Source organism: Strigops habroptila, chromosome 4, assembly GCF_004027225.2.
Source record: "Strigops habroptila isolate Jane chromosome 4, bStrHab1.2.pri, whole genome shotgun sequence".
Classification (NCBI taxonomy): domain Eukaryota; kingdom Metazoa; phylum Chordata; class Aves; order Psittaciformes; family Psittacidae; genus Strigops; species Strigops habroptila.
In genome coordinates, this window is record NC_046358.1 from 78,445,382 (window position 1) to 78,463,115 (window position 17,734).

At 39.5% G+C, this 17,734-nt stretch overlaps 1 protein-coding gene and 1 long non-coding RNA gene across 3 annotated transcripts in view; one reads left to right on the forward strand and one right to left on the reverse strand.

Moving 5' to 3' along the window:
• Positions 1-371: 371 nt before the first annotated feature.
• Positions 372-8,555, reverse strand: LOC115607095. 2 transcript variants are annotated; one of them, XR_003991092.2, is made up of 3 exons: positions 8,472-8,555; positions 7,641-8,356; positions 372-1,498 (listed from the first exon to the last, which is right to left on the reverse strand). It is a non-coding gene; the product is annotated as an uncharacterized LOC115607095 (long non-coding RNA). The 2 variants fall into 2 exon arrangements; XR_003991091.1 differs by lacking the exon at positions 372-1,498 and having other exon boundaries at positions 7,024-8,356.
• Positions 8,556-11,232: 2,677 nt separating this feature from the next.
• Positions 11,233-17,734, forward strand: part of CYTH3 (cytohesin 3) — a 49,636-nt gene continuing 43,134 nt past the window's right edge. Inside the window, exon 1 of the mRNA XM_030483897.1 lies at positions 11,233-11,767. Within this exon, the coding sequence (XP_030339757.1) occupies positions 11,737-11,767 (31 nt within the window). The 5' untranslated portion in view covers positions 11,233-11,736. The remainder of the gene's footprint in view (positions 11,768-17,734) is intronic.

Genomic DNA, 17,734 nt, shown 5'->3' on the forward strand with positions numbered 1-17,734 from the left:
CCAATCACACAAGATCAGTGCTGATGTCTAGCCTTGCTGACTTAATCAGAGCTCCGTAAGCATAAGGATCTCCGCATATGTACCAAACTGCAAGGTCTGGACTTGTGTGTTTTATGGGAATATCCTTAAATTTAGGCCAAGTTAAAAGTCCAGGCCTATTGACAGTAGAGTCAATATGAATCTTCCCAGCAATTCAGACAGAGACAATACTATGTTCCTGAAGTGCTTCGAAATTCATTGCATAATAAAGAATACATAAAAATTGTACTCATAGAAAAACAATCTTAAAATCTTCAGTGTATTATTTTAAAGCAAAGAGTCAGGATTTACCAACTGAGAACTATAAAAATAAGCCACACAATGTCCAAAGTTACAGCATACTGGATGGTCTTCTAAACCACAGAAAACTCCCAGGAATGCAGTTTGTAAAAGGGTATAAATTTGCTACTTTATTTGAATGATTAGGTCGATAACAGCTTTTGCCAAGGATTTTTACATAGCTTTAGTCAGTATTGCTTTTTAATCTTAGATATTCTCACATGAACTGCACAAAGTCATTGCTAACAAGGTTATTATGGCTTTTTATACAAAGTAAGTGTAACTGTTTTGTCCTGGAATATTAAGTTTCTTTTTTGTTTGTTTCTGGACTACACACTGTTAACCTGCAATATGCTGGCGTTTGTATTACTGTATTTAAATTCACATGCTTGTCGTTGGTGTTGCAGTTAAAGAAAGAGAAGTTTAGTATTTTTATCTACTGCTACTGATCAAGAAAATATATCGGACTATCTTCTTGAAATGGTGAGTTAATGAAGTCACACCAGATTACATTGATTAGAAAGTCCTCCCAAGAAATTAGGCTGTTAGAAGAAACAAGTATAAAGAAGTATTTTCAGAACTCATTTTCTTTTCATGGTTTAAATCACAACAAATTCTGCTTTCAAATTAATCTGACAAACATTGTTATGTTGTAATAATGTCTTGTTATTGTATGGAAGAATGCACAGTCAATTTCTCCCAGTTATTCTAAAGGGTGTTGCGACTGACACACACATTGGCAGGGTACTAATAGAGTGTCTCCTTGCAATTTCCACTTATAACAGAAGACACCCCAAGTAACAGTAAATTCAATAATTCAGGGAGAATTTTACATTAATCTTTTGGTAAATGTGCTGTTATTACCAGTGGCTTTATTAAAGAAGTGTTACAGGAGTGTCAAACAATTGCTGATTGTTAGCAGAAAGGGAGGAGAAATGACTTTAATCAGGCAGACTCCAAACTCAGAGGTGGAGTCTGCATCTAAATTTTTGCTAATGGGCTCTGTAAGGAAATAAAAAAGTGTTCCCGTTATTTAACCAGTTATTGAACATGAGGGGACAGTTTTGCCTCTGTGCAAAGCTGACTGAAACCAATGCAGTATATCCACAGCAGCTTTGTAGCAGCCTTCATTCAGGGTCTTTTGCTCAGCATACTCCCTGCATACCTCTAATCCTGTGATCTAGAGATAAAAGACCATTTCATTAACATAAAATATGAAATTGTAGTTTTCTGATTGCCTGTATGTAACCACATATAAATATTTACATATATATATATATACATGCATGAATATCTTTACTTGTTTAGAATAGCTTTCTGCTTAAGTGCTTTCCATACATGATAAAAAGTCTGGTAGCAAAGAATGGAAACACATCCCAAGTGCTACATTAAGCATGGTAAAAGCATACCTTTCTTTTCTGTTCTATTATTCTAGAATTAATAGAATCAATAAAAATCCCAGTGTGATAAAAATACTGCTTTACTTGTTCCCACTGCCTATGGTGAGCATTCTGGAATAACATCTTCAACTGATTACTGGTTTAGATTTCTAAGATGACTGCTTTATCTGCATTTATCTGTCATTACTTGCAGTTTCATAATCTAATAAAGACAACATGCTCTCCTTTCTAGTAGTTTCAAGACAGCCTTTTATTATTTTAGCTGAAGAATATGAAGTATTTATCTCAACTCATATCTGTATAACTCAGCTTTACTAAAACAGAATTAAATACCATGGTTATAAAAAAGAGAGCTTTGTACAAATTATGCAGAAAGTCCAGACCATTTCAGGAAAAAGCAGCAGCTAGAAAAAGAACTGTCAGGATCCTGTTCTTCATGAAGAGCAAATCTAGAAATTCAGTAGAAGCAGACAGGACACCAAAAACTGAAATATAAGAAATGCCTAAAAATACTTCCTGAAGGTGTCCCTCCCCATGGCAAGGGTGCTGGAACTAGATGATCTTAAGGTCTTCTCCAACCCTAACTATTCTATGATTCTATACTGATTTAATCTGTGGAGGAGACAACCATTCTTGTCAACAAGTTAAAAAAGATTTTCACTGTGAGAGAATGAGACATTATTTTAGAATATATATAGTACTCAGATTACAGTCTATTTATCTTGCAAATGTGATTAAGATGTTGAAAAAATTATCTGTTTGTTTAATTGCAGTTATCTGCCATCTTGTTTTTCAGGTTTGGAGTTTTCCATACACGCTGAGTTCTGGAAAAGTCTTACAGATGGGAATAAAGAGCAAGGGCACAATTTTGTTGACCGTGAGAATTTGGCTGTGCTCATTATCCATCTTCTACTGAAATGGTTTCTCTTCTAGCAGGAATACCAGAATGCAGGTCTTACCAGGCCAGAGAGGAGGAATCATCCTTACAGGAAAGAATTCATTCATTCTCAGTTGGTACAATAACTGAACTAAATATCCCACATTCTCATGCTTTTGCAGTGTCCTCAGCCAACAGCAGGTTTCAAAAACTTTTATGTGAAAAGTCTTTCAGGTGTAAATGTACTGTTATTCCTAAGGCTTTCAATTTTTCCCCACAAACATAGGAAATGGAGAAGATAATTCTGTTTAAATGTTGAGCAATACACACTTACTTGAGTAGCTTTGTGGATTAAAATTGTGCAGTAGATATTTTAAATGTGAACCATTTTTATACAAAACATGCTTTAATAGTTCTGCTTTCAAAATTATCTTCACCATCTTTGTTTAATTATGTGTGTTTGGAAATTTTCTATAGCCTGCTGAATGGCACACCTGATTCAGACATCTTGAGAGGAGAGCTTGCATCTGTACAATCTGAGATTTCTGGTATTTGAAAATATAATGGAGCTTTTAAAGATACACATAAAAGAAAGGAAACAAAAAATGTTTAACTGAATTACTTTCTAGGACATTAGTTTTTCAAATGTGTCTATTGTATTTTGTACATTAAGTCAATTTCTTTTTTTTTTACATTACATCCCAAGCATGGCAATTTGCCAACCTTAGCTTTCAGTGATAAATTCTGCTATACAAAGCAAAAGTTTTTATATCTGAGGCCACTTCCTTCTGCTATTTTATCATCTTCCTGGTTTTGTCTGTTTTAAATAAATGCCTTTGTATTTTCACATCTTTTATATGCATGTATACACAGATCCTTTCCTCAATATTTAAACTGATAGTTGCAAGTTGGCAAAGATAAAGTCAGACTGCTGACTTCAATTTCATTGCACTAAGATACTATATGGACGCTTTTATATTACAGTATTGAAAGATCTTAACATATTGATATAAAAGCATTTCCTCAATTTGGGAGTGGGGTGAGGAGGCAGGGGTTGATGTTTCCTACCAACATCAAAATGGAAATAATCTCTGGGTACAGCTATATTTGAGTACTACAGATTGACACATGGAGGCTGGGTTCTCACAGTGAAAACGCGTTATTTTAAAGCATCTTAAATTTAAGCACACTGAAATTTAAAATCTAAAAAGAAATTATGGTGGAGGCAAAACATCTCTCCTTTACTTGTCTCAAGACGTTGAATATTTCTGCCTGAGAAGAAAAGAATCTAGAAAACTCAGCAGTGAGGAGAAGCTAGAGAGATCCCTGCATACGCAGCGGAACCCAAAGAAAATTAAGGGAAAGGAGCACTGAATTAGGAGTGGTCAGGGAGGAGAATGAGATCAGAGGAAAAAAGTTGAAGTTGCAATTCAGCACACTGGAGAAAAGCTTTTGGAGCTTACAAGGAAAAGAAGCTGTCCCTGATGTCACTGCCCATTTTAGCAGTCTCTCATGAATTCCTCTTTCCCACAAAAAACTGTTACTAAGGATGTAAGCTGCAAATCATCATGTACAAATCTTTTTATGAAGACGTTTTTGACATTGTTCTGTAGACCTATTGTTCTTTTACAACTATATTAATAGTCTAAAAATAGCAAGGGCAGTTCTATCATACTTAAATTACAATTTTGTTTCTTAAGAATTATTATTTTATACTTGCTGATTAAGATCACAGAAATCCTTTTCTGACCACAGAGGCATAAGGTACCAAATTCATCCTTCATGTAACTGCACTGAGGTAAATGGAGTTACATAAGGAATTAATTTGACCTGTCTCCTCCATTTCCTTGGAATATTTCTTTGGTTTAGTGCTTGCCAAGTTTTAACTTTGCCTCTCCCTTGCTTAACATATTCTTGTGGTTAGAGACAGTTTTTCTTTCCTTAAGACTACAAGGAGAAACACAGCAGGAGAAAGACAATTAAGGTGAAGATCTGCTTTTTAAATTGAAAGTACACTTCAATTATGGTAAGAAAATACCAAGAGCTTTTTGTTTTGGTATAGAAGTGCAGGGGATTATACTTACACTCATGAGGATATGAAAGGAATAAAATAGTATGTGTAGCCATAAAAGGGGAAGGATTTAAGTGATGTTTTTCTGCCTCGTGTTTCTTTCTAACTGCAGCATTTGGAATAAATAGGATCCTTTCTTGGTTAGAGACAGTAAGAATTTAAAATATGACACATCGGCTTTTAAAAAAGAATTGCCTCCCCTTTTCATCTGAACTCAACAGGAGCTATGTATTCAAAAGTAACCTAGAAGAGAAGCTGAAGGCATGCTCTCACCAGTATACAACTCTTATTTCATGGTAGAATAAATTTAGGTTTTGGATGGTAACATGGCACAAAATTCTTTGTACAAACTCAACCCACCAGTACAGGGTTACTTAAAACCCAAAACCATCACAAAACAAGGAGTGGATGGGTTTACTCCTGATGATTTCACATTAGAGTTGGTATGATTTGTCTTCCTGTTGGAGGTATAAAGCCAGGATAAAGCTTTGTCTAAACACTGTAACACATAGCTGGCTAATCATGACAGGAATGCAACTACATGCTCGTATTTGATCTTGATCAATTTATTACCATTAGATGCTCTAGCATTGCAGATCTGCCATTAACAACCATGTAAGTTTGACTATATGCATAGTTTGAGAAGGGCTGAGCATCAGGGGTCAGAAATTGAAATTGATGGTGAGTCAGTGGTTCAGAATAAGGTTAGAATTATGCAGGGATATTGTCTCCACTAGCAAGATAAGTGTCCAGCAGCCTGCCCTCCTTCCTTCCACACCATCTGTGTGTCACAGTCTACCAATGCTGTAATTGTGCCAATGCAACTGTTCATGGTACCAGAGCTTGAACTTAGTCAATGGAATAATTCTGGTTAAAAATGACTGGTTTAGGCAGAACTTTTAGAATCCGGATTGAGTAATCTGATTTACAGCATGGCTTCACAAATGGTTGCATGAACAGCTGAGAGGGCATTAATAGTCACAATCATTAGTTGCCAGTTCCTGCTCCTGTCTAAAGTTATGGTTCATATTTATTAAATCCAGATTTGTGCACTGCTGACTAGCCAGCAGCAAGATCTGAGCCAGCTCATGTGGAGATATGCAATTGCATTTCAGATGCTCACTGGTGAATCAATGAGAGCACCTGGTCTAACCCTTCTAACACTGTATGTCACAAGCAAGTCCAGTTTGTCACTTGGCTGCCACATGTACCATGGGATGCCAGCCCTCTTACACTGTGGAGTTGTTTAAGAAGGCTTCTCCAGGCAGGGAGGAGGAGGGAACTGTAGAGGCCTCCCATTATTAGCACTACTACAATAAATCCTTCAACTGCTGCTGTATGCATGCAGCTAGAGCAGGACTGGTATGGTTTGCAGCCCTGCTACAGCTCCCAGTATAGCATGAACGAGGAATTTCAAATACCCAGGTCCTGGCGAGACTGGGAAGTGGTATGTGGTAGTACATTTAACCATCCCAAGCTGGAGTTAGCCAGCATAGGTAAATTCACAGACTGTGGCTACTTCTCAGGGTGTGAACAGAGTCTGGTCTTAATCAGTGCACCCTCCTTTGAGAATTACTTTATATCAAGTTCTATCATTTTCCTGAGATAGAAAAACCCTCTCAAGCTTCATGCAAAATTCCACTTATGATCTTTTTCAGCTTATGTCCTTTAAATCCAAGTCCTCCTTTTCTGTTATTTTAGGCACAGCTTTCACGCTAGAAAGCATTCTGTTTGTGTCTAGTACTATGTATGCATAATTAATACAGGTAAAACAAGTTCTAATGCAAAGTATGTTTCAGATTCTAAGCATTACAGAGTCGGTGGACCTCCACAATTTTTAATGCATTTGGTTTTTCTCAGTGGTGCATTCTGGTGTTCATTACTCAATGACTCATCAGTGGCCCTATCAGTGTTACACAATGGAAATAAGCACTGACTTCCAAAACCAGTTATATTTGATGTTAGGAATAGATTAAACTCATTTAGAAGTCTTAAAAAACCCAACAACCTCAAAATAAGTCAAGAATTAGAATCTGAAATAAGCTGCAAATAAAATTCAGAATATGATTTAGAAGTTCATCTGGAGAAAAACTCATGCAAAATTCTTAGAAGAGGGGCATCTTTAACTTTGGGAATTTTGACTATTTTAAGAGAACAAGCTTCCTGTGCATACAAAAAAGCATCATTCGTAAAAGGTGTTTGACTTGCTAAGCTTCAGCTTTGATGTCTCTGAAAGCAATATAAAATATCTGCATGTAAATTTTTCTTGGATTAAATGAAAAGTGCAAACACTTTTGAAACCGTTAAAAAAAACAGCAAACAGGATTTTTCCAGCTGAGACAAATACGGTATGTGTGACAGCATGAACATTTTAATAAACAATACATGGCTAAAACCCGTCTGCCAGACAGAGGAAGTCAAAGAGTTTGCCTTAGGGGCTTAAGAATACCAGGTTTTCAAGTACTGATAAATTAAAAATTAAAAAAATAGAGATTAAAAAAAAGACATAATGATGGACTATGACCTTCCTGCCTGGAAACTATTAGGTATTGCTTCTTAAAAAATAAACAAAAGTATTCTTTAATACAATGGCCTAGTATCAATGACAGTGATTCTGACTACCAAGAAGATATTGTCTTGGGAAATGTAATGCTTGCACCATTTTTCTACAAACATGAGCATCTAAGTGAGCAAGTAGTAAAATCATAATAACAAAACCACATAATTCTAGCTTACAAAACATTGCACCACATCTGTATTCTTTAAGATTTAAGATATTCTTTGACAGATATATCTATTCTTTAAGATAGATCTATATTCTTTAAGAATGTATTCTTAAGACTGTACCAATGTTCATGTCTTTGAGATTAACTGTTCTCCTTAAGGGTAACTTCTTGCCAAATCTAACAGAAGTTACAATAAGCCAGACTTGTAAATTAGTGATGTCTTGACTGAATGCATGAAATGGGAATACCTGCATGCAGGATGACTACCTCCTCAAATAAGATTTCAAAGATTCTTTCTTCCTTCTGACAGTAAGGTGCATTATTCCATCTCCCTGTATCTGATACTGACGCCTGGTCTGATGGCACAATGGCAGTTACTTTACTTCTTTCTGGATTAACAGAAAATTCAGAATTGTATTTCTGGTCTTTGAATACAATGTTAGTATCTACTTTCCAATTGCTAGTCATGCAATGAACATCATCACAGCTCATCCTTTTGATTTATCAAATCTATCATCATACAATGGAGTTTTACATCACTGAAACATTTACATTACTGAAAGAGGAAACTTAAAGTAAGACTAGGCTTTTTTATTTCTACAAGTAAACTGAAGATGAATAATGAAGATGATTTTTTTTTCCCCCAGAATTTCCATTAACAAATAAAGAACAATCCAGAAAAAAGGGAGTCCACTCTTGCTGAGAAAAGGATGTGGTAACCTTTTCTACTCTTGAATTCTTTGATTATTAAAAAAAAGAAGAAGAAAAAGGAAGGGTAAAGAGTAATTTTCATTTCCAGCCAGTATTGCTTGGAATCTGCTTCAAATTGAAATCCATAGAAATGGTTTAATATTTAAGGAGCCTTTCAGACCACAAAAATGTGATAATGTCATGTAAGGGATTCAGTTGCCTACACTGACTCTCTGTGTAAGGACAAATGTCGTAACAGATGCGCTCCTGACCCCTTAAAATGAAAAATGACATGATAAATTACTGCTTAGTGGAAACTGAATCAAAACAGATAGTAAACTATCCAAAGAGAGGGAAAGAAAAAGGAAAAAAAAGACAAAGTGTATTACCTGAAAATTCAGCAAATAACTACATTTATCATTAAAGGATCAACCCTGCCAACAGCAGGTTTTGGAGAAAGCCCAATTTTCCCCAGAAATAATTTAAACAGACCAGCTATTAGACTATTATTTACACGAATGACAGACTATGAAGTTCTTCCAACACAGAAGGTTAGATTTGTGGATACAAAACTGGCAAAGCATACTTGTGGTAAAAATAGAGCTATGACTACAGAATGGACTGCAAGAAAGAAAAGCAAAACAAAACAAAAAAAGATCAAGCAATCTTTAGGAAACTGCTGATTGAAACCTTATTCATATGGAGAGAAAAATAAAATTCATATGCATTTCAAAACAGAAGAATGATCAAAGCTCCAGAAAACAGAGTAGATGTGAGAGAATTATTCACATGAGTAGGAAGTAGTTTATTGGAGTGTATCCTAAAATTTGCTGAGATTGTAACCTGTCTTGCTGCCTGTCATCTTTGTTGGTAAGGAACTACCCAGTATTTAATGATAGTGCCATTGTTACTGGTGAATTACCCAAAACTATAGAGTAGTTCTGCTATGGTAGAACTACTATAGCTATGATGTAGAAATATGACTGTAATTCTTTAGTTGATCTTGTACATTTTCAAAAAAACTATTCCTGACCTAGTTAGGTTTACAGCCAGACATGAGACTTGTTTTATACACAGGAAAATGAGACAACAAGGTAAAAGATTTGATCTTTGAAGTTTCTACTGCACACCTCACTTGAAGATTAAACAGCTTTGACCAGTAAGCACCTTGTACTCAGAACTAATAGTTTTATGACTAGAACACTTGCAGATCAGGGCCATGCAAAAGTAAGTCTCTTTATAATATACACAATATGTATGAAAATTTCAAGCTTTAAGGAACATCTGCCATCATTTCAGAGACATACAGCCTTGAGAAGACACTGTAATGTCAATACTCTTTTGTACTGTGTATCATTAATAAATCCTCCTACTGAAATGGTACTGGATAGCACAGACTTTCCTTGAGAGGGTATTGAATGACATATATTTCAAAGTTACAGTCAGCTACATTTTCAGTAATGCAAAATACTGAAAATTTAACTGTTTGCTCAAGTTAGTGATGCAGTTATAATAAAGAACATTCTGCTTATCTCACAAGTTTGGAATTGTCTGATTTTACCATGAAGTTTATATAAAATCTTTGCTATTAATTTGGAGAATTTTATAACTATGTATTGCTTCCATGAAGTCAATAGGAATTTTGCACTGAATTAGTGGGAGGAGGACTGTTACCTGCAGCTCACTCTTCTCTTCTACTAGACTTAGTGATCGGGCTATCTTTTATTTTGCACTAGAATTTTCTGTATAACAAAAGTACATTAAGTTATACTGAAATATAGGAAGGAAGGGAAAAAAAATACTGTCAAACAAAAACAACAGATGAAATGAATATATTTTATATAAAGGTGGAAAACAACAGATGAAATGAAAGCAAATAATCTGCGATCAATTATGAAGTTAGAATTTTTCTCATGAACCAGATTCCCCTTTAATGTAAATTAAAAGTTTTCTCAGTGTGCAAAAATATTCAAAGTCCACTGTCGGTTCATCTGCATTCAGACTTATTTTAAAAACATCCCATAATTGCACTTTATAGGCACACTTTTCAAAATAAATCCCTTATCAAGGTAATGCTTCTGGTTTATGTAATCATATCCTTTTTATACACTAACTTACTAAACTTATAACAATATTTAATTTAAAACATGAAATACAGAGGAGTATTTTAAAGGTTTGTGATATTTATGGTTTCTAGATGAGGTAAAACGCTTTATCACCAGAGCAGCTGCCAGAGCCCAACCTCAGCTCTCAGCAAAATGGGCTGTAATAACCACCTATTAGCGGCAGTGTCAAGAGGTGAGCGCTTCCGACACAGCTTCCTAGACTGTGCTCTGTCCCATGCCAGTCTACAAGAGGAAAATGAAAAACCTGATATTTTCCTGTTGGCTGACCCTTTCCCCCCACAGCTTCCTTTCTGAATAAGATTTTGACACCAAAGGTTTAAAAAAAATAAAGAGGGGTGCTGCTTAAGAAGGAAGGAAGGAAGGAAGGAAGGAAGGAAGAGTGGCCTGTGCCAGCACACTTCTGCTTACCTTTACACAGACTGCGGAGGCTGCTGACATCCGGACTCCCATGGTATCTCACCGACGATCTTTACTGAGAACTTAAAAAATCTCACGGATCTTTTGACTCCTAGGGCAGTAAGCAGGCAAATCCTTTCATGTTACCAACACAGACAATACAAATCAATGCAAAACCCTGTGCCACACATGGGGAAATAGTCTCTACACAAGGCTCTTCATGACCCCTGTGGCAGGGGATGCACCCAGCACCTCTCCAGCACCAGACCGGACCCAGGAACAAGGAGCAAGCAAGAATCATAAGAAAACATGCAGAAACATCATACACCTCAGGTCAGAGAGCTGACCCACCTTGTCCCAATTCACGACACGGCTTCAGGCCGGCTTGGCTCTCGCCTTCCTGTCACCCCCTGCTCTTTGCCCCCTTTAGACCTCTCTAAAAAAGTCAGCAGCTCTGCAGACATTTTCTGGCCACCACAGACCCCAACAGACAACCCCAACCGACACGAAACCCAACTGACTCGACGGCTCCCCTCAACCTCTCCCGCTATCGCCCTCAGGCTACTCGCTTGCCGGTGCCCCGCAAGCCAGGCTCCTCCTGGCGCCCTTGCCCCCTGCCCGCCCTGACAGCCCACGGGGAAGCCGGCTCAGGCGCCTCAACGCTGCCAGGCCGCGCCGTGCGAAACCTGCCGGCAGGGAGCACCGAAAAGGAGAGGCGGGAATGAAAAACGGAGGCAACCCCCGCCCCCGGGGCCCCTCCGCCGCAGGGCATGGCCAGGGAGCTGCCGCCCCCTGAGGGGAGGAGGCAGCGCGGCGGTGGCCCGCGACCCTGTGGCGGCGGGGGCGGCGGCACGGGCCGGCCGGGCCTGCCTCCCCCCCCCCCCCCGCTCCTCCGCGGGTCACATGAGAGGGGCGGGCGGCTGGGCCGAGGCGGCGGGTGCCGCTGGGGCTGAGGGAGGTCTGGGCGGAGAGGGACGGGGCAGAGGGCGACGGGGCAGAGCCGCGCGGCGGCGGCGAAGGAGAAGCGGCGACGACGCGCCGAGCGCTGCGGAGGGGGCCCCGAGCGAGTGGAGCGAGCCCCGGGCCTCTCTTAGCCGCGGCCGTTGCGGAGCGCCCTGCTTGCGGCCCCAACATGGACGAAGAGGGCGGCGGAGGCGGCGGCGGTGAGTGGCGGGGTTGTGCGGAGAGACGCGGCCCCTCACCTGGCCGACGCGAGCGCAGTGAAGGCGACCGGGGCTCCCCGTTCCCGGAAGGGGGGGTCGCTGCTCGCCCTCCCGAGGCCGTGACACTCGTCGCGGCCCCTCCGTGCCCCACGCCGCGCCCTTCCCTCCGTGCGGAGCTGCCCGCCGGTGCTGTGCCCCCGTCCTGCCCGGCGCTGAGGGACTGTAACAGCGAGCACCGAGCAGCTCCCGGGAGCGGGGAAGCGTCGTGGCGGGGCTGGCCCTGTCGCCGGCAGGCACAATGGGGGCTCTGTGCCCCGCGGCGGGCGCCCCCGCGGCCGGGAAGGGTCAGGCGGAGGTGGGGGGGAGGCGGGTTTGCTCCGGCTCGGAGGGGTTCGGGCACAAAGGGGGCGGCCGGGCAGGGCAGGGGGGTCCGCGTGCCCCCGCCGCGGTGACAGCCCCGCGGCATCGCCGCACTCCTGCGGGCAGCTGCTCGTCTGCTGGGAGAGGGGAAGAGGGGAAAAGAAGAGGAAAAAAAAGTGTGTGTCTTGCAGTGTGCGAGCAGCGAACAGAGTAATTGAGCTCTGCGAGGGCTCTGTTTGTGTGTGTCATCTTAATGGAGGCTCGGTGATAATCACGGGGTGGTTCATCCAGTTTAAACAAGGTGAACTCTTTGTAAAGGCAGAGGCGTTCATGTTGCCATATACTACTTTTAGAAAATCCGACTCGCATCTTGGGGGAGCTTTTATTCTTCATTTTTATCTCTCGGAGACCGGCTTGAGCACCGTCCCAGTTTCAGGCGCTGCAGACTTGCAACACGCTTCCCTCCTTTAATTTATAATGTGTTTTGCGAGTGCGTGTGTAAAGCTGCTGCCCGAAATAACCAGTTCTTGTGTATCATCAGCGATAATGGTGGCTGAGGAGTAGCTGATCCTGCCTTGGGGCAGAGGGATTGACTTGAGTGGACTGCCCTATATTCTCTGTGACTGTCTGTGGCGGTGGTACAGAATGAAGTGATGAGGCTGTATCTTAAATAAAATGCTGAACAGACTGCGTTTGAATGCATTGGCTGATTTCTGAATAGGTAAAGTAAGGGCTAAACCTTGTATGATTAATAGTTGCACGGTGCTTGCTAATTCTAGATATAATTGCCCAGAACTCGGAAATGAAGTGGGTGTGGTGTTTGTTTTGACAACTTGAAAAAAAAACCAACCCCAAACTGATGAATCAGAAAAATCATTCTTCAAGCAGTTGTCTGGAAAAGTGGCCATTTCTCAGCAGCATTTCTGCTCATTTTGTCAGTGATAGACTTAACTCTTAAAAAAAATCTGAAAACAAAAGACAAAACGAGACAGTCCTGAGAAGTTATTATTCAAAACAGTTGAACACTGTAATTGTAAAGAGCAGAAAGCTCATTCAACTCAAAATATGTTATTTTCACAGTATTATGGACTTGCATCTGTAGTTAAGGGAGATGAACATGCTTGTTGTTGGCATTAACCCTGTGTAATATAGTACTTAATCACATGCAAGATGTAAACTAGAAAGTGGACGTATTGCTGAATCAATCTTTGATAAGATGTTAAGCATTTCGAAGTTGGATTTTCATTGGAGGAGAAATACTCAGGACCTCGGGAGGAGATGGTTTATATTTAGCTAAAGGCTGGTTCTATAGGTGAAGCCGTATTTTTACCTGCCATGCAAGTGAAGGTATTATTTATAACTTCATATCTCATTAATACACATGTTGTTTCTGTGGGGTCAAATTACAGTACAGTTTATGTTTCTCCTTATGTGACTTCATTGTAAAACAACTATGGACTAATAAGACTGGAAATTTTTTTGCAGTCAGTGTATTTGGTGTTTTATGTTGTCGTGTTGTGAGTATTGCATTTTTTTTTTGAGTAGGGATCCAGTCTGGCTTTTTCTTACGGATCACTGTCAGTTTGGAACATCAGCATTAGTTAGGTGATTTCCAGCTAATAAACTGGTATTTTGAACTGAAAGTTTGGCATTTTGTTTTTTATTTATTTATTTTCTAACAATAGAGAGCTTGTGGAAAGTGTGGATTTGACAGCCAATTTTAAAATCCTTTATTGCTGCTGAGTGGTGGTGCTCATGGGGTAGGAGTCTTGACTAGGGCAGTCCAGTGTTTTGAACCTCTGCAGGACATTTGCAATCCTCAAATCGTACTGAGTGGGAAACTCAGAGATAAGCATATCTCTGTGCACAAGTACTTTAGGAAGTATGCAAAATTATTTGAGGACTGCACAGAATCACCCTAATTAGAGACTTGAACTAGATAAGCATCTAAATATCTAGGACATTAAACTGTGATTCAGAAGGTAAACTGCTATTCCCGGCTCAGTTCTGCATGCTGCCCCTGCTCTTCAGTTTAATTTGCGTCCGATGCTTCAGTTCCCATATTTGTCAAATGGGGTCAGTTGTTTTACCACCTGTGATAAAAACTGTGAATGAAAACAGAGCTGTGTAAAGGATTTATTATTTTAGAAGCACTTGATGGAAGAGAAATGTTAATTAAGAGAATTGTTCTTAGTAGCTCTTTTGTATGTGGAGCCCTAAATAGGGGCATGCGTTTATGTTATACAATCCACTTACGCATAAGCCTCCCATTGATTTCAGCAGAGGCTCTGTGCATGGATTATTGATGTGATATGATCTGAGTCGGTTGGTGTCTGTCTCAACCTTCTTTTGTGTTCTGATTAAAATATCTCTGTGGTTTGCTTAAGCCAGGAAATTTCTCCTCCTCCCTCTCCTCACTTGGTTTAAACCCACATCTTTTGTGATCTGACTGGGGCTTTTCGTGCATGCTTACTGTTACATGGTGATGGTACCAGTGCACTATGATCCTCATATTGAATAGTGCTGTTGGCAGCAGGTGCTATGGCTGCACACTGCTAAACAGTAAGCGATCTTCTGTATAGTATCAAAAAACAGTCAGTGCTGAAGCACAGAATAGTACTTCTCTTTGTTTTTCTGAATTTGAGTCTAGTTATGCAGTAGCTTTGTAGTCTCCTAAATTCAACTCTGTGCCATTCCTCTTGGAAAAACTGTAAGATTGAGTGCTTACCAGCTTCCGTATGTATGTATGTTTGTTTTAAGCTGTCTCTACAAAGGGTTCTAAACAGACATGCCAGAAAGTTAAAATCCTGCTTCTACTTGACAAATAGGCCAGATTACAGCCCTAATTGTGGCATTGAGGTTTCCCTGCTGCGCACCAAATTCTGTGCTTTATTTCTGAATTTTGAAGCTTTTTTTGGGAAGAGAGCAGTTCAATTGCCAAGCTCTGTTAGTAGTTGGCTGTACTTGCCAGGGAGTGTGCCAGGTAGCGCGTTGATTCTGTTATGTAGACAGACGTTCATGAGGAACTAGGCCGAGAGACCAGATCGTCTTGCAGAGGACTGAGAAGAATAGATTTGCTGCCAAACCAGATTTAGCAAGATGACTTCTGTTCCTTTGCAGGACAAAGCAGTTATCCATTTATAGGTAAAGCTGTTAAATGTAACGCACACACCCCAGATTTGTCCTAGGGAAAAAAAGTTTTAAAATTAATTTAAAATAAAATATGTCTCACTTTTAGACCTGAGCAGCCTGATCTTTTCTGTTCTTTTCACATTGCAGTTATCTTTCAAAAGTAGATGTTAAAGATAGAAGAGTGCATGTGGCTTCCTCATGGTTATAGACATTTGCTCTGCATTTAAGACTAAATCTGCATAGTTTGTTTATAATAAAAGAAACTCATAAGAAATGTATTTTAACACAGAAGAACATTAAATGTTTCACTCCCTACTCATCAAAGTGGATAACTTGTACCGGTAGTTTTAAAAAGTTGTGCCAAGAGGTCTTCAGAGGAGGACTTGTAGTTCTAAGTAGCCCTCTAAGGAGATGCCAAGAATATAAAAATGCACCTGAGTGTTAGGCTAAGCACATAGATTGATTCTAGGGAAGGAAAAAGAGCAGATACAGAGAGAGAACACAAAAAACTAAATGACATGAACATGACTTTTATCAGCCATCAGAGCTTCATGCTGCCTTTTATTGCTAAATAAACACTTCTTCATGATGAATTAATCTCATATTTGTATAGATTACCTGTCAGCTCATGAGTATCTTAAATTTTGGTTCCCAAACAATTTAATCTGTTATCATTTTAATAAAAAAATGCCATAATAAAATGTTAATAATTGTGAATATTAGTTGTTCTGGTGGAATCAGAAAATGGACTTGTTAATGGTGCTAACACATTAAGGGATTTTTTTTTGCCTAATGTTCAATATTTTTAGCTTGACTTGGAAGAAAACATGAAATTTTTGCTGATACAATTTCCAGAGGTTGTCAGTTGCCAAACTTGCTGTTTTCCTTTATAATGGTATTTGGTGACTTGGGATCAGCAATGTAAGTATGGCATGGGTTTAGGGGAGCATTGCTGCTATAACGTAACATCTGTGTTATAGGAAGAAAGCTGTAGGATTTACTTACAGGAACAGAGTGCACTTAGCAGAATAACGTCCAGGAATCCTAGTAATAGCTATGTGATAGTAGGGTCCCCATGTGCTACTGTTACCAAATGGATATTGCAATCTTTTAATATCACTGAGGTTATAAGAGCTTTCACCAGTTGAGCAGCTGCAGATGATGAAGCAACACGCTGTTTTCCAAGATAGAGTCTGCAGTTCACATCAAATTTATCAATCTCATCATATTTTTTGCCTCCCCTCTTTTCTTTATAGGATTTTGAACACTTTTTCAAGGGAAGACAAATGAAATATGTTGTGGCTTTCCTCTGGTTTCTTCTGCTTGCCATTTTTTTGTCCTTTAAGTCTCTCTCTTCCTACTACAACAGAAACCTTTTAAAAGCTTTAAACCGTTTTGCTTATACTGTAGCTGCATCTTACCTGCTTCTATCTTTTATCCCTTCTTTTCCCTCCCAGTGCAAAAATGCTTTAGTCTGTTTCTTTTCACACCCCATCTTTGGCCCCATTTACTTTTTGAACTACCGGTCCATTTCCTTTTCATGTTGATAGTCATTGAAAGAGCTGGTTGCAGTCACTGTCTGAAGAGTGTCTCTTCCAGGTTCATCTTAGGTCCTTTCCATACTTGTCCTGACCCCTTGTACTCAGTACATTCTCTTCCTCTTCTTTGTCCTGCCAGCTGCCTCTAGTACTGTTTACTATACTTTTCTTTTTGAAATCTTGCTCTTTTTTGGCTTCTTCGACTGTTCTCTCCTTGTTCCTCTCCTGTCTTGTTAATTGCTTTTTCGTTTGGAAGATAATCTTTCTGCTTCCAACTTTTTTTGGTGAAGATATACAGGACTCTCTGCTTGGTTTAATGCTCTCTTCCTCTCTACGTCTTGTTTCCGGATAATCAAATTTGCAAATAAAAATGGAACTATTGTATTTAAACTGGTGACTTGCAGCATATACCATGTGCTCTGGGTCCAGTACCATCTGTCCCAGCTAACATATTGGCTTCTTTGACATCTTAAGATTGCATAATTGTCATCTTAAGTTTAATGAGTCTAAACCAGAGCTCTTAATGTTATTTCCACCCACTTCCTGGTTTTTTTAGGATGTCTGTAGATGCTGATATCCCAAGTGGTTATTGACAAGTAAATAGTGAAGTGTTCTAATTCATTCTTTCTCAAAAAATAGTCTGTAGAAAAGTTATAATAAAAATGGCAGTAATTGTAACACTTTTGCAATCTCAAAGTTACAAAATAAGTTACATTCTCCTATGCAATATTAATTTTCCCATTTGAACACACATATAGATTAAATATGGTTATGGGATCACACGTGATATTTTCTGTAGGCTTCTGCTTTGGGCTAGCCAGCATGTAGGATAGTGTTTTGTGATAGCTGAATGGATCTATATGAATTTTTCCCTCCTTTTTAAAGTAAAGTGCTAATTAATGATGTCTGCTTCATTTTGTTTCCTTATAGTTCATGA